The sequence below is a fragment of the Diospyros lotus genome, chromosome 3 (genome assembly GCF_014633365.1).
Source record: "Diospyros lotus cultivar Yz01 chromosome 3, ASM1463336v1, whole genome shotgun sequence".
In the NCBI taxonomy this organism is placed as follows: Eukaryota; Viridiplantae; Streptophyta; class Magnoliopsida; order Ericales; family Ebenaceae; genus Diospyros; species Diospyros lotus.
In genome coordinates this window covers 34252157-34273310 of record NC_068340.1, presented here as the reverse complement: position 1 = coordinate 34273310, position 21154 = coordinate 34252157, and the positions used below count along the sequence as shown (strand labels likewise).

The following is a 21154-nucleotide window of genomic DNA, read 5'->3' as shown; positions in this document are numbered from 1 at the left end:
TAACATTTATAGTCAATTAAGTACTTAACTCCCTTAGACAAATTTATTCTTTATTACTTAGCCGTCCACATATTCAACCATGACTTTACAAAAAGAGAAAGAGAGTAAGCCACGACCAAATGTTCAATCATGGTTTTACAAAGAGAAAAATAAAGATAAGGATAAAGATAAAGATAAATAAGAGAAAGATAAAAGGAAATGAAAAGACAAGGTGGAGTTAAATGATTATTAAGTAATGCTAATAATTGTTTTAAGGACACTAGTTAAGGTGTAATAAATATATCTCATTTTCAAATAAGATATATTTATTGTATTTTTTGTTAATCTTTAAACAATTTAATTGATTTATGATAAATGTATCATAAAATATTTAACCAACTAATCATGTTGTTGGGATGTTAAAAATAAGATACAATAAATCTTTATCTTAGTATGCTTAAGACAATAATTATAATTATTCATAATTATTTTATCCTTGATTTTTATGGTGGAGGAAGTTGCTATAATTTCTAAGAAGTCGGGAGATTTTTGTATTTTTTGCTAAATTTTATGAATAATGGATGTTTATTTCGTTCTTATATTTATTTACTAAGTTTTATGCAAAATTTAAAATTTACAAATATAAAGTAAATAAAAAACTATTTATAAACTTTAAATTTTGAGAACCTCTACCATATAGTTGAGGTAGAGTTGTTTTATAGCGCCTGACAAGTCTATCAAGCGGCTCACAGAAAAGGGGCAAAAAGACGATTTTGCCCTGACCACTATCCCCCTCGCATCTCCCATGCCATGGCAGTCGCTCGCCTTTCTGTCGCGTCTCGCGCAATCGCTTGGCCTCGTCTCTTTGCTATCGTCGCCTTACCGACAGTTGATGCAGCGACTGTCAGTGAGGCAAGGCGACGATGGTAGAGAGATGAGATTAAACGATTGTAGCGAGACACGACGGAGAGACGATCGACGATCATGACAAGGAAGACGCACAAAGCAAGGAGGAATCTATAAAAAGAAAAGGAGAGAGCACGACATAGGGGCAAAATGATTTTTTTGTTCTTTTTCAATAAATTCGTCCATAAACCTGTCGGCTACCTCAAGGGTTGGCAAGTGAACTAGGAGAGCTCTAGAGCAGAGGAGCAGGGGTTAAACCAAAATGCCGACCCCTCCCAGGAGACACGTGTCGTGAGATAATAATTGGAATCGAAGGCAGGGCGACACGTGGAGGGAGGACGAAGGGGACACGGCAGCTACCAAGCACGCGTGGTGAGGTGTCTGGAACCTGGGGTTGTGGGCGTGGGGGGCGGGGGGTGAGCTTCCAGAAACTTCTGGCCAACTCCTGGCTACCATTCCTCCTCGGATCTACCGGCCAATATTCGTCCACGTGCCCTTCACGCCACGCCAGCATCCTACGTGGCATCGCTCATTCGCCTGCAAATGATTCGGAAGTCGGAACCCCTCTCTCCCCTTTTATGCACTCGCCTCGATTAGGGCACTTTACCCACACTGCAACCTCTCTCTCTCAATTTACAGCTTCTTGCTCTCTCCGAGGAAGATAGAAGCGAGGCGAAATACATCAGATTTTTGTTGTTTGTTGTTACTTGTTACTTTGATTTTACTCGGGAAATCGACATGAATGGGGATGGGGAAGGAGGGGAAGAAGGTGTGAAAATGGAGGTGGAAGAAGCAGTAGCGGGGATAAAGGAGAGGTTGTTAGTGTACATGTGGGGATACCTTCCCGGAGCTCTGCCTCAGCGCTCGCCGCTTCTGTCTCCAGTGGTGGTTAGGCTTCCGCCGTCTGTTGGAGCCGGTTGCTCATGGAAGGATGTTTGCGGCGGCGGATGCGGCTTCGCTATGGCTGTCTCAGGTTGCTTTCTTTTTTACTGGTTTCGTTTCGTCTTCATCTTTGCTTTCTTTTTCTTCGTTTTTTTTTTTTTTTTGGGGGGGGGGGGGGGGACGTTGGGTCTGGACATGGCTTCGATTCAACTAATTTAAACCGATGTTAATTCCTTTCGTTTGAATGTGCTGTGAATGTGGTGAATTTGTTTCTCGAATGTGTTTCTGTTAATGCTTTTTGAGGGGATTCATTTTGCTTTTCGGCTTGTCTAATCTCTGCTTAATGACAGCAGTTTTTTCGCTCATAACTCCACTAAAAGATGATGATTCTTACCGAAAGTTGTGTTCGTTTGGAAATCCAGTCTCTTGAACTTTATTTTCTATTTCCAATGTTGAACTTCTGTGACCGATGACAGTCTAGTTGATTGAATTGTTCTGTTCTTTGTCTAATCTTTTCTTCAATTGAACTAGTGAAGAGCTTTTTTTGAATTTTTATGTGCTTGAGATTTTATTTGTTGAGTTATTTGTTGCTCAAAGATTAAAAACTTATTTATATTCACTGCGGTTACATTTCTTTCCCACTCAGATTTTGGAAAGCTCATTACATGGGGCTCAACAGATGATCTAGGGCAAAGCTACGTTACATCTGGGAAACATGGGGTAAAGCAGTACTTAATATTTTTTTAATTCGAATTAAATATTTTACTCTTTTCCTCCAAAAATTTACCTACATTGTCTTTCCCATTCTTTGTTAAGGAAATACCAGAGCCTTTTCCTCTTCCTACCGAAGCTTCAATAGTAAAAGCTGCAGCTGGGTGGGCACATTGTGTTGCAGTTACAGGTATTGCCGATTTCCATTTTGGAAGAAACTGAACATTTTCGCCCTTGGTTGCCGGGAAAATGGAGGGAAAGAATAAGGTCACAACTTGTATAAATTAACAGGTACAGCATTTTAAGGAAGTACATAGGTTCAACATTTTAAGTTTCCTTTTTCTTCCTTCCTTTTCTCCCACGACCAAATGGAGCATTAATTTTAGGCATTGGTTTAACAAGGTTAACAACCTGTCATTTGTTCCACCTATAGTCTTGAGTAGTTATCGGTTCTCTCCCTCTTTTTCAGTGTGCATCTACGTTTTCCCATTTTGGTTATTTTTTTGTTAAACTGCTCTCCAAGAGTAATGGAGTAAGTACTCTTTGGATCTAAACACAGAGCATGGAGAAGTATACACGTGGGGATGGAAAGAGTGTGTTCCCACTGGAAAGGTGTTTGGAGATACATCAACAGGGGAGAAGGATGTGTACGAAAGACAGAGTTCTTTTTTGACAGAACAAGGTAATTTGGTTTTGCTCCTTCGCAAAGATGAGCATAGAAGTTGCTCTTCAATTGTTGAAGACTAACATGATACAGGTTATATGCACAACAGTGAGTCCCCGCTCTCGGAGTTCGAGATCTTCCAGTGGAACATTGTCTGGAACGGATAGTACAGGTGGAGAAGAAAGTGCAAAGCGTAGGCGTATGTCATCGTCTAAGCAAGCGGCTGAAAGCTCACTGTCTGGTGACGAAACTCTCTCAGCATTGCCATGTCTTGTGGCACTGAACTCAGGAATTAGGATTGCTACAGTTGCTGCTGGTGGACGCCATACTTTAGCATTGTCAGGTGTTCAGTATATCCTCGATCAACTGCTGTCCATAACCATAGCTTTGATGCATGGCTCACTCTGTATAGCAATGTTACATAGATTAGGTGAAGTAAGATACATGATGTGTTCTTTTTTCCCCCTAAGTTTCAGATGTCGGACAGGTGTGGGGTTGGGGCTATGGAGGTGAGGGACAGCTAGGTTTGGGGTCCAGGGTACGGATGGTTTCCTCTCCACATCCTGTGCCTTGCATTGATTCCTCCTCTATTGGAAAAGATAGATCTTCGCCCCTTTTGCGAGGAAGCTTGCGTTCAGAAGGACAAGGTTTTAGAGTTCCAGGAAGCTATGTAAAAGGAATTTCCTGTGGAGGAAGGCATAGCGCAGTAATTACGGGTAAGAATTTGCAAATTGCTTGTTAACTGAGAGAAAGTGAGGTATGACATCTTAGTTTAATGAGAAATAAGCATACTGTGGTTTGAAACTAAGAATGTTGAGGCAAGAATTACATGTTTCCATATGCACTCATGAAAGAAATGTATTATTAATTGTTTGTAATGTCCTTCAGTTGAATGGCAGGTTATGCTCAATGTTATTTGCATTGAAGCTTTATTTTAATATTTTTCTTTTGCCTTATAGATGCTGGAGCATTACTGACTTTTGGCTGGGGTCTATATGGTCAGGTGAGTTTTATCGTGCAAGACACTTTTTCTATGAGCTTTATCTAAATGACTACCTGTAATCTATCAAAAGCCGATATGGTTAAATTAATGGATGTTCATCACTAGTATGGCGAGCCATCTTTTGACATGTTGTGACCTTTCTCTTCAATTGGCTTTGGCATTTTATCCATCTGAATTATGTGGTTCACCTACACATTAAGAACTGTTAACATTACCTTATGCTTTATCAAATAAGTCAGCTCAGGAAATATTCAGAATCTTTGCTTATTGAGTTGACATGCTCAATGTACTTTAGCTATCATTTATTGAAGCTTGCAAATTAATTATATTTTATGGGGTTGGTCTTTTAGATCGATCTGTTCTAATCAAGTTATTTTTTTTCCTTATTCCATAAGTGAACCTTACTTTTCTGCATCAATCTATGTATCAGTAAGAACAACAGTTATAAATATGGACTTACAAATATTGTTGTACATTTCAAATATGATGATTTAAAGAAAATAGCGATTGGAGACACTAGAGATGCATGTAAAAATCATGTCTTTATTACTTGTCATCCTCAAGCATATTATAAAAAATAACAATGATTCAATTCAATTTATACTTTTAAATAAAATTCTATATACAAATGTGGCACTATTTCATCAAGCATGTGCTATTGTCCCGCAAAGAAAAAAAATGTTTGAAGTCAACAATCAATAAATTATAAATTCACAAGTATAAAAAACAAAAAATTAACATCTCTTATTATTGAAAAAACACAAAAAAGAATTTCGATTCAGTTATTGGCAGTGTCATTGGATACATAAAGGGGTGTTGTTTTATACTCATTTTGATGTATTCAATAAGAATGTTTGCTAAGTATTAGATGTGAGTATGATATCACTTTTGGAATGTTCATGCTCAATAGTTTATTACTTAAGTTTGTGTTCCTTGCATCGGGGTGTACCAAAGCTTAAAAAAGCTTAAGGTTTGACTATTCATTATTAATTTATTTAACAATAAACTTAAGGTTCGACTACTCAAGTTTGTGTTCCTTGAACAAGAACAAACTTATGCTTGTCCTCTTTGATGCATTGATCTTGACATCTTTGATGCATTGATCTTGACATCTTGTAATGTATTTGTCGAATAAGATAGAAAAGAGAGATGTTGAACAAGATAGAAAACCCTTCTTTTACGGTAGAACTCTATGTTAGGTCTAGCCTCCATTTGTTGGAATTTATAGTAAGCTGTACAATAATTAAGGCTTAAATTATAGCTAATCACATCTAATCACATGCTTAATTAACTGCTAATTACATAGGGATTGACAGCTAATCTTTGACTGCTAATTCCATGCTAATTGACAGCTATTCCTTGATTTGTGGCAAATCTTCCTTCCTTGATTTATGGCAACTTTTCTTGATTTTTCTATCTTGATTCACGACACTCCCTCTCAAGCTGGTGAATAAACATTGTCCATTCCCAGTTTGGCTATAATCTTATGGAAGACAGGACTAGGGAGTCCTTTGGTTAGAACATCAGCTAGCTGGGATTCACTTGGTATATAGGGAGTACAAATAAGCCCTCTGTCCAGTTTCTCTTTAATAATGTCGGTCAACCTCAATGTGTTTTGTTCGGTCATGCTGTACAAGATTGTGTGCAATGCTGATAGCAGACTTATTATCACAATAAAGTTTCATAGTGCTGTCTCACTTGAGTCTCAAGTCTTCAACAATAATTTTCAACCATAGCAACTCACAGATGCATTGTGCCATTTCCTGAAATTTCGATTCTACACTCGACCTAGCCATAACAATCTACTTTTTACTCCTCCAAGTAACTAGATTTCCTCCCAAGAAAGTGCAATATCCTGTGGTAGACCTCTTATCAATTGTTAAACTTACATAATTTGTATCAATATAGGCCTCTAGGGTAAGTTTAGCTCCTTTTTTGAACAAAATTCCCTTTTCTAGGGTGCCTTTAAGGTAGTGTAGAATTTTATAGACTGCTTGTAGATGAAGCTCATTAGGTTTGTGCACAAACTGACTTACTATGCTCACTACATAGGCTATGTTTGGCCTTGTGTGAGATAGATAAATCAACCTACCAACTAATCTTTGATAGGCTTCTTTCTCGGTATCCTTGTCTCCCTCTACTTCTCCCGGTTTGTGATTAGAATCAATCGGGATGTTGGCTAGTTTGTAAGCTAATTTCCTTGTGTCCCTCAAAAGGTCAAGAGCATACTTGTGTTGAGATATGAATATCCCATGCTTGGATCATGCCATTTTAATACCTAGGAAATATTTTAAATTCCCTAGTTCCTTGATTTCAAATTCCATAGCCAAACATCTCCCAAAGTCCTGTCTATCATTTTCATTGTTCCCTATCACTATAATATCATCAACATAGACAATAAGAGCTGTAACTGAACTTGAACCTGAGTGTTTTATGAACAAAGTGTGGTCCTCTTGGCTTGGTTTATACCCCATGGTTTGCACTACCTTAGAAAATCTCCCGAACCAAGCTCTAGGTGACTGTTTCAGGCCATATATAGTGCCTTCTTGAATTTGTAGACTTTAGTTCCAAGTTTGTTTTCATTGAATCTTGGAGGTATATCCATGTAGATCTCCTCCTCAAGGTCTTCGTGTAAGAAAGCACTCCACATCGAATTGCTGTAGAGGCCAGTTAAAAAATAGCTGTTAGGGACAAAAAAATTCTTACTGTGTTCATTTTGGCTACTAGAGCAAAAGTTTCCTAGTAGTCAATTCCATATGTTTGGATGTATCCCTTAGTTACCAACTGAGTTTTGTACCTTTCAAGTGACTCATCTGCTTTATATTTGACTGTGAAAACCCATTTGCAGCCCACCAGTTTCTTTCCTTTTGGAAAATCCACAATTTTCCAAGTATTGTTCTTCTTTAGGGCCTGCATTTCAACACTCAGAGCATTCTTCCACTTTTTACACTTTAAAGCCTCTGATAATGTGGTAGGAATGGATATTGTATGAATGTTTGCAAGAAAGCTTTTATGAGTTGGAGAGCACCTTTGAAAGGATAAAAAATGAAATAATGGATATAAGGGATATTTTGTACACTCTTGGGTTCCTTTCCTTAGGGCTACGGGCAGGTCTATTTCTGTCCCAGAATCAGTCTTAGAATGTGAGTCGAGAGACCTTACCTTATTTCCAGAATCTGGTTTTGATGATAGGTGCAGCCTTGGTTTAAGTTCTGGATTAGTCCTTTTTGTGTAAATATGTGAGAAATGGTCGTTGGTAATGGTCTATCCCTTTCCAGGGTCATAGGGTTCAAAGAGGTTTGATATAGGAGATTCTAGTTCAGGTTAAGCAGGCTGAGGCTGAGTTTCTGGTGCATGGGTAAGGGCAGGTTCTGTAATTGTATGGGTAAGTTCTATAATTGTATGTTTAGGAGCAGGGTTTTCAGGATTTGTAGCTTTAGGTAAAGGTTTTGGCATGGGATTGGGTGTAGCTTCAGGTTTCTGCACTTCAAGTGGAAAGGAGGTAAGGAGTGGCATAGGCTCATCCTTATCTTCCATAATTGAAGTCTCCCTTTGAAGTTAAGGTTGAGAAAAATAGGATTCATGCTCAACAAAGGTAACATCGATAGTGATTAGAAACTTTTTAGTGGGAGGGTGATAGCATTTGTATCCTTTTTGGTTAAAAGGATTGCCCACAAAGACGCACTTAGCTGCTCGAGGATCCAATTTCCCTCTATTATGGCTGTGAATATGAACAAAAGAAACACACCCAAAGACTCTAGGGCTGAGGGGAGATGTGGAAGAAAGACCCGGATAGAAGTGAGATAACATGGCCATTGGAATTTGAAAATTTAACATGTAGGATGGCAGGCGATTGATGGTGTAAGTTGCTGTAAGGACTGCTTCCCCCCAAAAGTGTTTATGCACATTATGTTGAAACAATAAGGCCCTAGCGGTATCTAGGAGGTGACCGTTTTTCCTTTTTGCAAGGCCATTTTGTTGTGGGGTAGAAACACAAGATGACTCATGAATAATACCCCTTTGATGGAAATAGGTGGAAAGAGTCTAGTTAAAAATAATTCCGAGCATTGTCAGACCTAAACTGTTTGATTTGAGCCCCAAATTGAGTTTGGATCATAGAGAAAATTTTTTGGAGAATGTCACTCGCATTAGATTTAGATTTAAGGAGAAAAATCCATGTAACCCGTGTACAATTATCGATGAATGTGACAAACCAACGTGCACCAGAAATATTTGGAATAGTTGATGGACCCCAAATATCACTATGAATTAAATCAAAAGGAAAAAGGCTTCTATTATTACTAGGAGGAAAAATAGCACGCTGGTGCTTGGCAAGTTCACAAATGTCACAGTGAAATTTGCTAATATCTAGATTTGTAAACAAAGAAGGGAACATAATCTTGAGTGTGGAGAAAGCAGGATGTTCTAGCCTGTAATGATGCAGCCAAATAGTGTCATTGTGGGGCTGATACTGTTCAAAGAGGTAGGTTAGGGGCTGGTTCCATTTGGGAGCAGTTTGTTTCTCAGATTTGTCAAGGTAGTATAATCCATCCCATTCCTTAGTACGCCTAATCATCAATCCCAAGACCTAGTCTTGAAATAAGCAACAAGAAGGTAGAAAAATAACTTTGCAATTGACATTAGAAGACAATTTAGATACTAAAAGGAGATTGATGGACAATTTAGGCACATGAAGGACATTTTTAAGAGTGAGTAGGGCTGATTGTAATTTCTCCTATGCTAGCTACTGTGATTAATGAACCATCAACAGTAGCTATTTTTCTATGGCTAGAACAGGAGCATATGAGTGAAAGGACTGGGAGAAAAGTGCCATATAATTAGTGGTGCCATAATCAATGATCCAGGAATTTGGAGAATAAGTGTTGAAGGCATTTAAAGCATAAGAAATAGGAGATTTACCTGAATTTATCAAGGAGCAATTACCTGAGATAGATGGTTTGTCTAAGATACTTAGGAATTGCCTTAACCTTTCAATCTCCTTCTGGTTGAATTAGTTTTGTTCTTTTGGTTCATGGATCTGTTCTTCCTCGTGTGAAGTGGCTATATTGGCTTGCTCTTGACTCCGATGCAGTTGTCCACCCTTATTTTCCCATTTTTTACTTAGTTGCTTTCTATTTAACTTCCAGCACATCTCCCTAGTATGCCTGGGTTTCTTGCAGAAAGTACACCATAGGTTGTCACGGCTGTCACTCCCTATATGCTTAGGAATTGTCTTACCATTGTCTCCATTCAGTTGGTCTCTCTTGAATCCACAACCTTTTCCATTAGCCATCAATGCTGAAGCCTCGATTGGTTTAGGGTGCAACATTACACCCTTTTTGCTTTCTTCGGCCAATATAATTGAAATAACTACATTAAGTGAAGGTAAATCAGGTTTGCCAAGGATTTGGATTCTTACCTGATCATACTCCCCATTAAGTCCTCCTAGAAAATCATAAGTTGTCTTTCTCTATGAAGGTTTTCAGTGTGGCTACATCATTATTTGTTTTTCATCTCAATAACCCGGTAGTGATCTATTTCTTGCCAAAGTCCTTTTAGGAGATTGGCATATTCTATGAGAGTCTTGTTCCCTTGTTTTGCAACAGTGATTTTGGTCTTCAATTCATAAATCTTGGCTGCATTGTTAACTTTCAAATATGTTTGTTGAATAGACTCCCAAACTTCCTTGGTTGTGGGTAGAAACATACTGGTGTCACTTATTTCAGGTGCCATGGAACGCCGCAGCCATGTAATGATCATGGAATCCTATTCATCCCATGCTGCATAGGCTGGATTTTCCTTTGTTGGTCCAGTCCCCATGATGTGACTTATTTTTCCTTTCCCTTTCAAAATGGTTTGTATAAGTTGAGACCATTTGAGGTAATTTCTTCCGTCCAATCCGTAGGCTGCATGAATCTGTTGCAATTCTCCAGAAGGTAGAATCCCTGGAGGTGCTGTTGTTTTCTCTTTTATCACAAGAGCTAATCTCACTAGTTTGAGTAGACATCTTGATTGAACGGAGAAACAAGGCTAAAGAAAGACTAAGAAAGAGCTACGGATCAGTGGGTGCGGTTGCAGTAATGAAGGCTGGAGGTTAGGAGGATAATTGGCAATGAAGGTCGGAGAAGGGTTGCCCATGGAGAGTTTCTTAAAGCTCTGATATATGTTGAACAAGATAAAAAAGAGAGATGTTGAACAAGATAGAAAAGAGAGAAAACCCTTCTTTTAGGAGTAGAACTCTATGTTAGGTCTAGCCTCCCTCTACTGAAATTTATAGTAAGTTGCACAATAATTAAGGCTAAAATTAAAGCCTAAATTATAGCTAATTACATCTAATCACATGCTTAATTGACTGCTAATTACATAGAGATTGACAGTTAATCTTTGACTGCTAATTACATTCTAATTGACAGCTATTCCTTGATTTGTGGCAAATTTTCCTTCCTTGATTTGTGACAATTTTTCTTGATTTTTCTGCCTTGATTCACGACAGTATTAAACATCCATCCTTCACAAAACTGAACTTGATGTCCACATATAGGGAAGAAGTAGATCTGAGCTTGTTGAATGGATGTTCAATTTCCTCGTGTACCAAATGTTTTGTTTCCAAAAGCAATTCAGCCAAAAAAAAAGAAAAAAGAGATTCCTTTCTTGATTTCATTCCTTAAGAGTACATAATCAGATACTTTTTTTCATACTTTTGACTTCCTCGTCTAGTAAACTTACAAATTTGAACTGGCATTTGGACCCAAAACTTTTAGAAAGGATGACTGGCTCCTTAAAATTTGACCTTTGGGTACTTTAATCATGGAGCCTTCAGTTCCATATTCAACAATAGCATTTTTCTTTAGTTATTTTATGCCATTTTTAGCAGACCTCCGTGTATATCAGCATATTATATAAACAATGAGTATTATGTACTGTTCTATTGATTGAAAAGTCAGATAGCTTTCAAGTTTTTTCGTGTGTGAAATATGATGCTTTGTTACTTAAAACCTTTTAACTGAATGGAAAATAAAACCAGTAATTAGGTATGGAATAATGGAACTAAGAAGCATAATTGATATGTGACAGTTTACTATTTGGTTTGAATTAGAAAAAGGGATTTAATGATGTTGAAAATGAGTTGTGATAAGAATAGAGTTTCAGTGACACGATCCTTCAAATATTGTGCATGTCCTTTCTTGGGACTACTCTTTGCTTTTTGATATGGAAACTGGAAAGCATGCCTTCTCTCCTCTTTCTGGTTTTGTGCATGCAAACAAATACATAGGATTTGCTTATCAAAGCAAAGGTGGATGTATGAAGGATCAAGTTAGAACTTGCCCCAGTTGAACCTTATTTCTTTTTGTTTTGTTTTATTTTCTTTTCTACTAGGGAGGAGTGGAGTTCAAGCATGAGGGGCTCATTTTTGTTTAGGACAATGGGTATAGGCAATTTCATTGCCTTTGTAATTTAATGTATCTAAGTTTTTTTTCCCTTTTTTTCATAAATACATGCTAAATAGCAGTGTCTTTGTGTATATTTATATTTTTCCCCCTTCTTTACTTTTTAGGTTCTTGTGGTTGAGGTTAGATTTTTCTTTTTCTCTTCCTTTGAATTTTTACCTCCTTTATAAAACTATTTATTGAAGGGTATGGCTTAAGAAAATGGTGCAATTTGGAAACCAATAAATGGCTTCCTAGTGCACGTACATTATTTATAACAAAGGATATGTAGTTGTCTTGTTGGCATTCCATTAAAGAACCAGTTGATGTCTTGGTGTTGCATCCGTGTTTCATCACTTTATTTAACATGATAAACATCTTATTTGTGTATATACACATTGCTGGCACTTGAAAGTCTTCATTATATTAACTGATTTTCATCATGGTTGTGTAGGTAAGGTAGAATTGGTGGAGAAAATAAGCACAGTAGATGTTCAAGATGAGCTTCACTCTAAAAGGGATAATGATCTTTTTCTTTTTTCTGCATGACTTTTGCTTCTGCTTTCTATAGTATTTGGTCTAATTGTTGCACAATTTTGAGTTAAAATGGCAAACACAGAACTGTACTGATTACATGTTTCTGGAATAGTGTGGGCAAGGAAGCACAGATGACGAGCTTAGCCCTGCTTGTGTATCTTCCTTACTAGGCATCCAGATTGACGGCGTGGCTGCAGGACTCTGGCATACAGTCTGCGTTTCTGCTGATGGTGATGTTTATACATTTGGTGGGAATCAATTTGGGCAGTTGGGTACAGGCACCGACCAGGCAGAGGTATGTTTTGATATAATATGTATTCTATTTCTACCTTTTTTGTCATATGTGTTATGACAAATGCACTGGCTGTAAATTTAAGGGAGGCTCATGTTTACTTGGGTTTGGCTTTTACCTCAACCCCCAGCAAAGTTTCAGCTGACCAACCTGGTTTCCAAAATAGTATACCCTCATCCAACTGAAATGCCCTACAGCAGGAACTTAGAACAATCAGGGGACTTCTTACAGTCTTGAAGCTGAGAGGTATAATTGACTTAATGAGAATTTGCTTTAACTTTAGTTTTCTTTACTGTCTGTACCAGACTCTGCCCAGGCTTCTTGATGCTCCTGGTTTGGAGAATATGAATGTGAAAGCAGTATCTTGTGGGGCTCGTCACAGTGCTGTTGTGACAGGTATTATATGCACGATCTTTTATAGATATTTAGGTTTCTGCCTGTCTTTGTGGATTGCCTTTCTGTGACATGAAAAGTCATCCATGAGAAAACTAAATCGAAGATCACTCCTTTATAAACAACAAACTAATGGAAGCTAACTCTGCTACTATGATGTTCCCTTTTCTGCTTATACTCTAGATGGCGAGTAATGCATAACAAACTCAAAATTCAGAGATATAAACGTAGTTGGTGATACCAAAATATATACACAATGTATATAAACGAGTAGATGTATGTCTATGAAGTATGGACACTGACAAGGGGACATGAGACACAAGGACACACCAATTTTTTAAAAAAGTAGGACACGACATAGTTGGGATATGATAACTAATATATTAAAATTTTGTATTTCGGCATAATAAATGTTATAATTATATTCTACTCTCATAAATATGCATTTAAAATTTATAAAATTGATAAATCTACTACAAAATAATATAATAAAAATTAAAATATCTTCACAAGACATCAAGTTAAGAGAACTCCAATAGTGCACAATGCACAACATAATAAAGTAATATATATTATGTATCAAGTAATTATCAAGTATCATAAAAGAATCCACTCAAAACAATAGAGGGTCTTGCTAACCAATAGAAAATGTTTACATGTTGCAAGAGTATATATTACATTTAGATGTTGCTACGGGCACTCATTAGCAAAAACCCATCAATTTAATATATTATACATATACAGAAACCAAAGGCTTTGCAACACACGGAGGATGGCTACAGTAGAAACTGAAAGGCCAAAAGTTGCTAAAAAAGCCAGCAAAGTCTATAGCCCAGTTACTGTGTAGTTGCAATGTTGCCCAAAACTCACTTGCAAGAAACTCATCTGACTTCTATTGCTACTTGCCAACATTGCTGTATGTATTGTCAACAGTACAATCCGTCACTATTGCCAGTCGCTCACAGCCCAGTCTGGAGGCTCCAGTTGTCTTGTCTTTGATCAATCCAGTTGAAAATCACAGATAAAGGGGATAGAAGGGTAAAAAGTCTGGAAATTGAAGAATCATGCAGTCTGAAAACTGAAGAGGCATGCAAAATCCAGGTTTAGAAACAAATCATCCTAAATGTATGTCTCTAATGTATCCACCGAGGGGACACGTGTATCCTACACATGCTCCCTCATGTATCCATTTTACAAATATTTAAAACGTGTTAAGACACACCATGTGGGTGTTCCTGACATGTGTTGCTGGGTCTGATATGCCGATGACATTGGTACGACACCCTCCAATCCGTGTCCTTGCTTCATACATATAAGTTATATGCTGTGTTCCTTGTCATGTCGTCCTGTTATGTATAGAAGAGGTCCTGGCCATCAACATTAGGTAGGATAGCTCATTACATGTTTCAAGACGTGGAATCATGTTAGTATACAGCTATTATGCATGATACATGTTAGGAGAACAGGAAAGTTGGAGCTTCTGATCGAGAGTTAAGAAGGAAAACTAGAGGATATCAATTATATCTTAGGGCATCAATCCAGCCTGAATAGGTATTAGATTGATTGAGTTTGTATTATGTTACTAAGTCTTGAGGACTACTGTCACGCAACCAAGGGTAGCTTGGTCAAGGCCCTTAAAATTCTATATTTCATTTATGTATTTTTGCATGCAATTAGGTGTCAGTAGCCGTTAGAAGGTTGTACTATAGTGGGGCCACCTTCTAGAAGGATCCCAACCACTTATATATATGTAAGGGCCATGCCCATAGTAGGCATGCAATGAGAATATTCTGAATTTCTCTCTCTCTCTCTCTCTCTCCCCGATAACCCAAGAATTCCTCCTAGAGTTTTGCCAAATAGCCTTGTCAATGCCTCCGATACTAACAATTGGTATTAAAGCCACCGATCATTGGTTGAAAAACATGGCGGAAAGAACCCGCATAAAGCAGATGGAGTTGAGGTTGGACGTTATTGAAGTTGGTTTGAGGCATAGCCACGAACAAGTGGACGAGAGGCTGGAGACTGTCGAAGTGGGAGTTCGAAATACCCAGGAGGATGTGAGCCGCATTCGAGCTGACGTATTGGAGGTCGAAAGAAACATTAGGGAGGACTTCTCACATCTGAGAGAGGAATTCTCTGGGCTAAGCCAACAGTTGAATGTTGCACTAACCATCTTCTCTAGGCAACCAAATGCCAGCTTGTCGGTGGATTTCCCACCAAGGGCAGTTGCGGTGCCGATCATTCTTGGAGTGAGAGGAAGACAGGAGAGGGAAGAATGGGTGGAGCTTGCAGTAGAAGCAACACTAAGAGGCAATGTGGTTAATCAACCCAATTCTCCCATGCCAAAGCTAGAGATTCTAGTGTTCAAAGGGGAGAAACCAAGGTGGTGGATTAGAAGATGTGAACGCTTCTTCTATCACTATAGGGTGGCGGAGGAGAACAAGGTGAATATGGTGGCTACTTACCTTAACGACGTAGCGGAATCCTGGTTCCAGAGTTGGAGCAGGAGGAGGAATGAGTGGAGGTGGCCGAAGTTTGTGGAGGAATTTTGTGCCCAATTTGGTTAAAGCAGTTTGACAGATGTGGTGGAGTAGTTTAATAAGCTAAAGCAAGAAGGAATGGTGGAAGAATACCAAACTTGCTTTGAGGAGCTCAAATTGACACTTAGTCATGCTCATCCAACCTTAGATGAGCAATACTTTGTATCGAGCTTCCTCAGCGGATTGAATGATGAGCTTAGGTCAATGGTGAAGATGTTGCAGCTAGCTACGATGAGGCAAGCAACGGAGAAGGCCTGGCTACATGAGTTGTCTTTGGAGGCCTTTGTGAAGAAGCACAAGATCTCTCAAAAGGGGTCGGGAGGGTGCTGGCATAGCTCTACAAGAGGAGGGTACAAAGGAAACAACTTGCAAGTGAATAGAGGAGGTTACGCACCAAGAGCTCTAGTCTAGGCCACCCCAGTAAGGTCCCTCACCCTAGACCAAAAAAGGCAAATGGGACTTTGCTTTAGGTGTGGCGAGAAGTACACCCCAGGACACCAGTGCTAGAAACACCTGATGCAAATGGAAGGGGAAGAGGATGAGGAAAAGGACGAAGCAGAAGAGGACTTAAATGAGAATGAGGCAGAGGGTGAGGCCGATGAAGGAGAGGAAGGGGGCCAAATTTCCCTCCATGCTTTGGAAGGGCAGCCCTTGAAGAAGGTGATCGAGATTAACGGAATTATGAGAAGGAAGAGGCTGGTTGTGCTCATCGATAGTGGGAGCACACTTAGTTTCTTGGATGAAAACACAGCCAAGGAACTTGAATGTGTGTTGCACGCCACTATACCCCTATCAGTGATTGTTGCCAACGGCCACATAATGATCAACAAGTATAGATGCCAAGGATTCAGTTGGAGAATGCAGGGGTATGAGTTTTCTGCAGACCTAAGGATTCTATAGCTTGGGGGGTGTCATATAGTGCTGGGGGTTGACTAGATGAGGACTATGAATCCTCTGATATTTGATTTCAATACGTTAGAGGTGACTTTCGAAAAAGGAGGAAGGAGGTTAATGTTGGCCGGTTGCATGGAAGGAGGGGAGTGCATGGCCATTTCAGGGGTCACTTGCAGAAACTATTTGAACAAGAAGAGGAAGCCATAACTCAATTGCACTCGGTGTATGCGGTGGAGGAGGGGTGCAAGAAGCGAGGAAAATTCAGGGAAGAGGATCACCAGTGGTTCAAGATAGAAGCTCTCACTGATTCTTCAAGCGAGGTAACTTAATGATTCCTTACAAACTCTTTTGGTTGAATTTGAGGACTTGTTCGTTGAACCTTCATCTCTGCCCCTAACCGTCCCCTAGAGCACATCGTCCACCTTAAACCTAATACAAAGCCTGTGAATGCCCGTTCTTATAGATACTCTCCTTTCCAAAAGGCAGAGATTAAACGTTTAGTTTAGTTAAGCACATGCTTTCCAAAAACATCATCCAACCAAGTCAAAGCCCTTTTGCATCCCATGTTCTTCTCGTTAAGAAGAAGGATGAGAGTTGGAGATTTTGTGTAGACTATAGGCAGCTTAATTCCCTCACCATTAAAAACAAATTTCCTATCCCAATTATAGACGATTTATTAGATGAATTAAATGGTGTAACTATATTTTCAAAGTTAGACCTCAGATTCGTATACCATTAGATTTGGATGGGCTACTCAAATATACCTAAAACCGCATTCTGTACCCATCAAGGGTTATACGAATTATTGGTTATGCCGTTCCGTCTAACTAATGCTCTTATGACCTTTCAGGCACTAATGAACCATGTTTTTAGTCCCTACCTCAGAAAATTCATTTTAGTCTTCTTCGATGACATCTTGGTATATAGTCCTACCATGGAACAACACCTAACCCATCTCCAAACAACTTTTCAAGTCCTCAGGTCTAACAAGTTGTTTGTAAAGAAATCTAAGTATTCATTTGCTAAAAGAAAGGTGGAATGCTTAGGGCACATAATAATAGGAGAGGGAGTCACTACAAACCCCAAGAAGATCCTGGCAATGATGGAGTGGCCAACACCCAAAACCATCAAGGAGCTCAGGGGATTTTTTGGTTTGATAGGTTACTATAGGAAATTTGTTAAAGGATATGGGGTGATTAGTAAACCTTTGACAGAGTTACTTAAGAAAAACGGATTTGAATGGAGTGAAAGGGTTGAGATAGCCTTCAATGCTCTCAAGGAGGCAATGACCCAAGCACCCATATTAACCCTACCGGATTTCACCAAGCCTTTCATCTTGGAAACGAACCCTTATGACATAGGTGTGGGGGCAGTCCTAGTCCAGGAGGGGAGATCGATTGCTTTCCTCAACCAAGCCTTAGCTCCCAAACACTTGGGACTAAGCATTTATGACAAGGAGTTGATCGCAGTCTTGGCGATATTATTTGGAGGGAAGTCCGTTTATTATCAGAACTGATCATGAGAGCCTCAAGTTCCTAGGAAAGTAGAGGCTACACACTCAACCACAGAGGAAAGGAGTGACAAAGTTGTTGGGATTGGATTATGCACTGCAAAACAGGAAAGGGAAGGAGAATATCGTGGCTGATGCACTGTCAAGAAGGGAGGAAAAGTGGGAGTGCCAAGCAATATTAGTAATAGGTTCCAGATTGGGTCAAGGAGGTGTCTGGTAGTTATGAACAGACACCATGGGCTAGGGACCTGATGACTCAATTGGCGATTGGACCACCGGAACACAAGGATTATACCTCGAAGGTAGGGCTGTTAAGGTACAATGGGAGATTGGTAATTGGGGAGGACAACCAGCTCAGAACAAGGATCCTACAAGCTCTACACTCATCATCCATTGGAGGACACTCCGGCTTGAACGTTACCTACAACAAGGTCAGAAAACTATTTTATTGTCTAGGAATGAAAAATGATGTTACTTCTTTTGTGTTGGGATGTACTATTTGCCAGAAATGCAAGCATGAACAGGTTCCATACCCTAGCTTGCTTCAACCCCTAGAAATATCGAAGCAAGCCTGGCAACAATTCTCAGTGGACTTTGGGGAGGAGCTTCCAAGGTCTGAAGGGAAGAGCACTATCCTAGTGGTGGTGGACAGGCTGACTAAATTCAGCTACTTCTTAATTCTAGCCCACCGCTTTACAACCCAGGAGGTGGCTCAACTATTGTTGGATTCTGTGATTAGGGTGCATGGTGCATGGTCTATCAATGTCCATCACCTCAGATAGGGATAAGGTGTTCACCAACTTCTTCTGGAGGGAACTATTCAAACAATTGGGGGTAGGGCTGCATATGTCTTCAGCATACCACCCTAAGACGAATGGGCAAACTGAATGTATTAACCAATGTCTTGAGACCTACCTTAGGTGTGTATGTTTCTCCAAACCCAAGTGCTGGAACCAATGGCTGCCCCTAGCCTAGTGGTGCTACAATTCTAATTACCATAGCTCCCTCAAAAGGTCCCCTTTTGAGGCGTTATTCGGTTACAAACCCCCACTGATCCCAGCAGTAATGCACTACTCACATGTGGAGTTATCAGTAGACCAGCACCTAAGGCAAAGACAGGAAGCCCTGCAGATCATAAGGAAGGAGTTGATAGTCGCACAAAATATAATGAAACAGATGGCAGATTGAAAAAGAAGCGAGAGGAGTTTTGAGGAAGGGGATATGGTGTATCTGAAGGCGAGAAGATTCCAACAGCAGCTATTCACTGGACAGACCCCATCCAAACTAGGCCCAAAGTATTTTGGGCCTTTTAAAGTGCTGGCCAAGACAGGGAGGGTTGCTTACAGATTGCAACTCCCAGAATGGGTGGGAATCCACCCTGACTTCCATTTGTTGCTATTGAAACGGTCAGTAGGAGCCCATGACTCAGTTAGCTCAAATCTGCCAGTGTTAAGAGGAAGACCTTCCAGAGGAGACAGAACCCTTGGCTGTGCCAGACAAGATGGTACTTCATCATAATTCTGTGCCAATCACGCATGTATTCGTACAGTGGACCAACTGCCACCCGGACAACACTTAATGGGAATACCTTCCGGAGTTGCTCACTCAATTACCCCAAGTAACCAAGGTACTGTAAATTTCTTGTGGACAAGAAATGTTTCTAAGGGGAGGGGTATTGCCACACAACCAAGGGTAGTTTGGTCAAGGCCCTTAAAATTCTATATTTCATTTTTGTATTTTTGCATGCAATTAGGCGTCAGCAGCCGTTAGAAGGTTGTACCATGGTGGGGCCACCTTCTAGATGGACCACAACCGCTTATATATATGTAAGTGCCACGCCGATAGCAAGCATGCAATGAGAATATTCTGTATTTCTTTCTCTCTTCGTTCTGTTATTCTCTCTCTCTCTCTCTCTTTCTCGTCTTTCTTCGATAACCCAAGAATTCCTCTCGGAATTCTGCCAAATAGGCTTGTCAGTGCCTCCGGACTGACAACATCTTTTAAATTTTTATAAACCAGATTAGCTCTCATAAAAAGAAATTTAGGCCATTTGGAGTGTATGCTATCGTAGTTCATGCAGATGGTGGGCAACACAATGCTCATCAATGGATATGAAATTCTATGTTAGGAGCAGTGAGGTTGGTCTGGGAATTCTAGATAATGAACTAATTGATATGACCCCATTTTTTGAAGATGAAAAGTGATGAAAGCTCAAAAAAGGTGCCCAAAACTGAAAAAAGCGCCACATATATCATAATGTTCCACATAGGTTATTGCACAACTGCTTTCAGCCATTTTGCAGTCTGTCTCATAACTTAAATGTAGTCTTTGATTCTGATTTAACAAAATTCAGTTTGCTGCATGTTTTTCTGTCTTGTCACTGACTGATTTTTGCTTCTTGTTTCTTAAAGATGATGGAAAGGTGTTCTCCTGGGGATGGAACAAGTATGGACAGGTATTTTACGAGGAATTGTACAGTAGATTGTATATGATTCAAAGTTGCCAGAATGTTTATTTCCTTACGTTTTTTAGCCGTCACTTATTTTATATTTTCATGACTGAAATTCCAATGAAGGTACCTTGGCACTCGTTAATAACATGTTTTTCATGTGTCAATTTCTTCCAATGACACAGCTTGGCTTGGGAGATATGATAGACCGCAGTGTTCCTTCTCAAGTTCAAATTGAAGGTTGTGTAGCGAAAAATATTGCATGTGGTTGGTGGCATACCCTTCTGTTGGCTGAATCGTCACCGACTTGAGAGCCTTGAACTGGGAATTCCTGATAGAAGTTTTGCTAGGTTACAGTATCTTTGATTGGTATAAGAGCATTTAATTATATGTATATGTACATACAGTAGCTTGTATACGTATGCACATGCAAGTTACCATTCTTTCCTACTAATTGGCTCTACTCTCTGTCTAGTGCTGCAGCTGCTGGTACGAGAAATATGGTTTTGAGTTTGCATAACACAATAATAATCTGAATAATCATTATTAATGGGAAAATTATTGTCCGTCCAACGTCGTATTCTGGACAATTAGGCGTGGTGTAAGCCTGGAGGCCTTAAATTCGTTCTGGGGAATAATTTTTCCATCCCAGATTCCATTGGTTTTTGTAAGGCTCTTCTCTTCTCTTCTCTGCTTTTGCTGTCAGCAAAGCGATGCTCTCTCTGTTTGTTAGAAGGCAAAACAATATAATTCTGTTGAATTCACTGTATTTGTAGGTAGTCTTAGAGATACTGTGGTTTAAAACTTTTTGACTTTGGGTCGTTTGAGCTTTCCTGTGTTTGTAGTTGGAAAAGGTGCATGCCTTATCATGGGGCAATTTCTCGTTAAGCCCCAACATTGAGTCTCTCAATGCACTCGAATGCTTATGTGCAAAGCAACCTTAGAAGGATGACAAAACACAAAGATA

General features: G+C 39.5%; 1 protein-coding gene across 3 annotated transcripts; it reads left to right on the top strand.

Moving 5' to 3' along the window:
- Nucleotides 1–1416: 1416 nt before the first annotated feature.
- Nucleotides 1417–20641, top strand: LOC127796211 (ultraviolet-B receptor UVR8). Of its 3 annotated transcripts, none has more exons than XM_052328236.1 (11): nucleotides 1417–1858; nucleotides 2414–2487; nucleotides 2584–2668; nucleotides 3038–3160; nucleotides 3252–3485; nucleotides 3613–3858; nucleotides 4102–4145; nucleotides 12222–12404; nucleotides 12707–12797; nucleotides 20150–20193; nucleotides 20314–20439. In XM_052328236.1, the coding sequence occupies exons 1-11, from the start codon at nucleotides 1624–1626 to the stop codon at nucleotides 20365–20367; spliced, it is 1413 nt and encodes a 470-aa protein (XP_052184196.1). In that variant the 5' UTR covers nucleotides 1417–1623; the 3' UTR covers nucleotides 20368–20439. The 3 variants fall into 3 exon arrangements, with proteins under 3 accessions (XP_052184196.1, XP_052184194.1, XP_052184195.1); XM_052328234.1 differs by having other exon boundaries at nucleotides 1435–1858; nucleotides 20373–20641; XM_052328235.1 differs by having other exon boundaries at nucleotides 1438–1858; nucleotides 3619–3858; nucleotides 20373–20641.
- The last annotated feature ends 513 nt before the right edge of the window (nucleotides 20642–21154 follow it).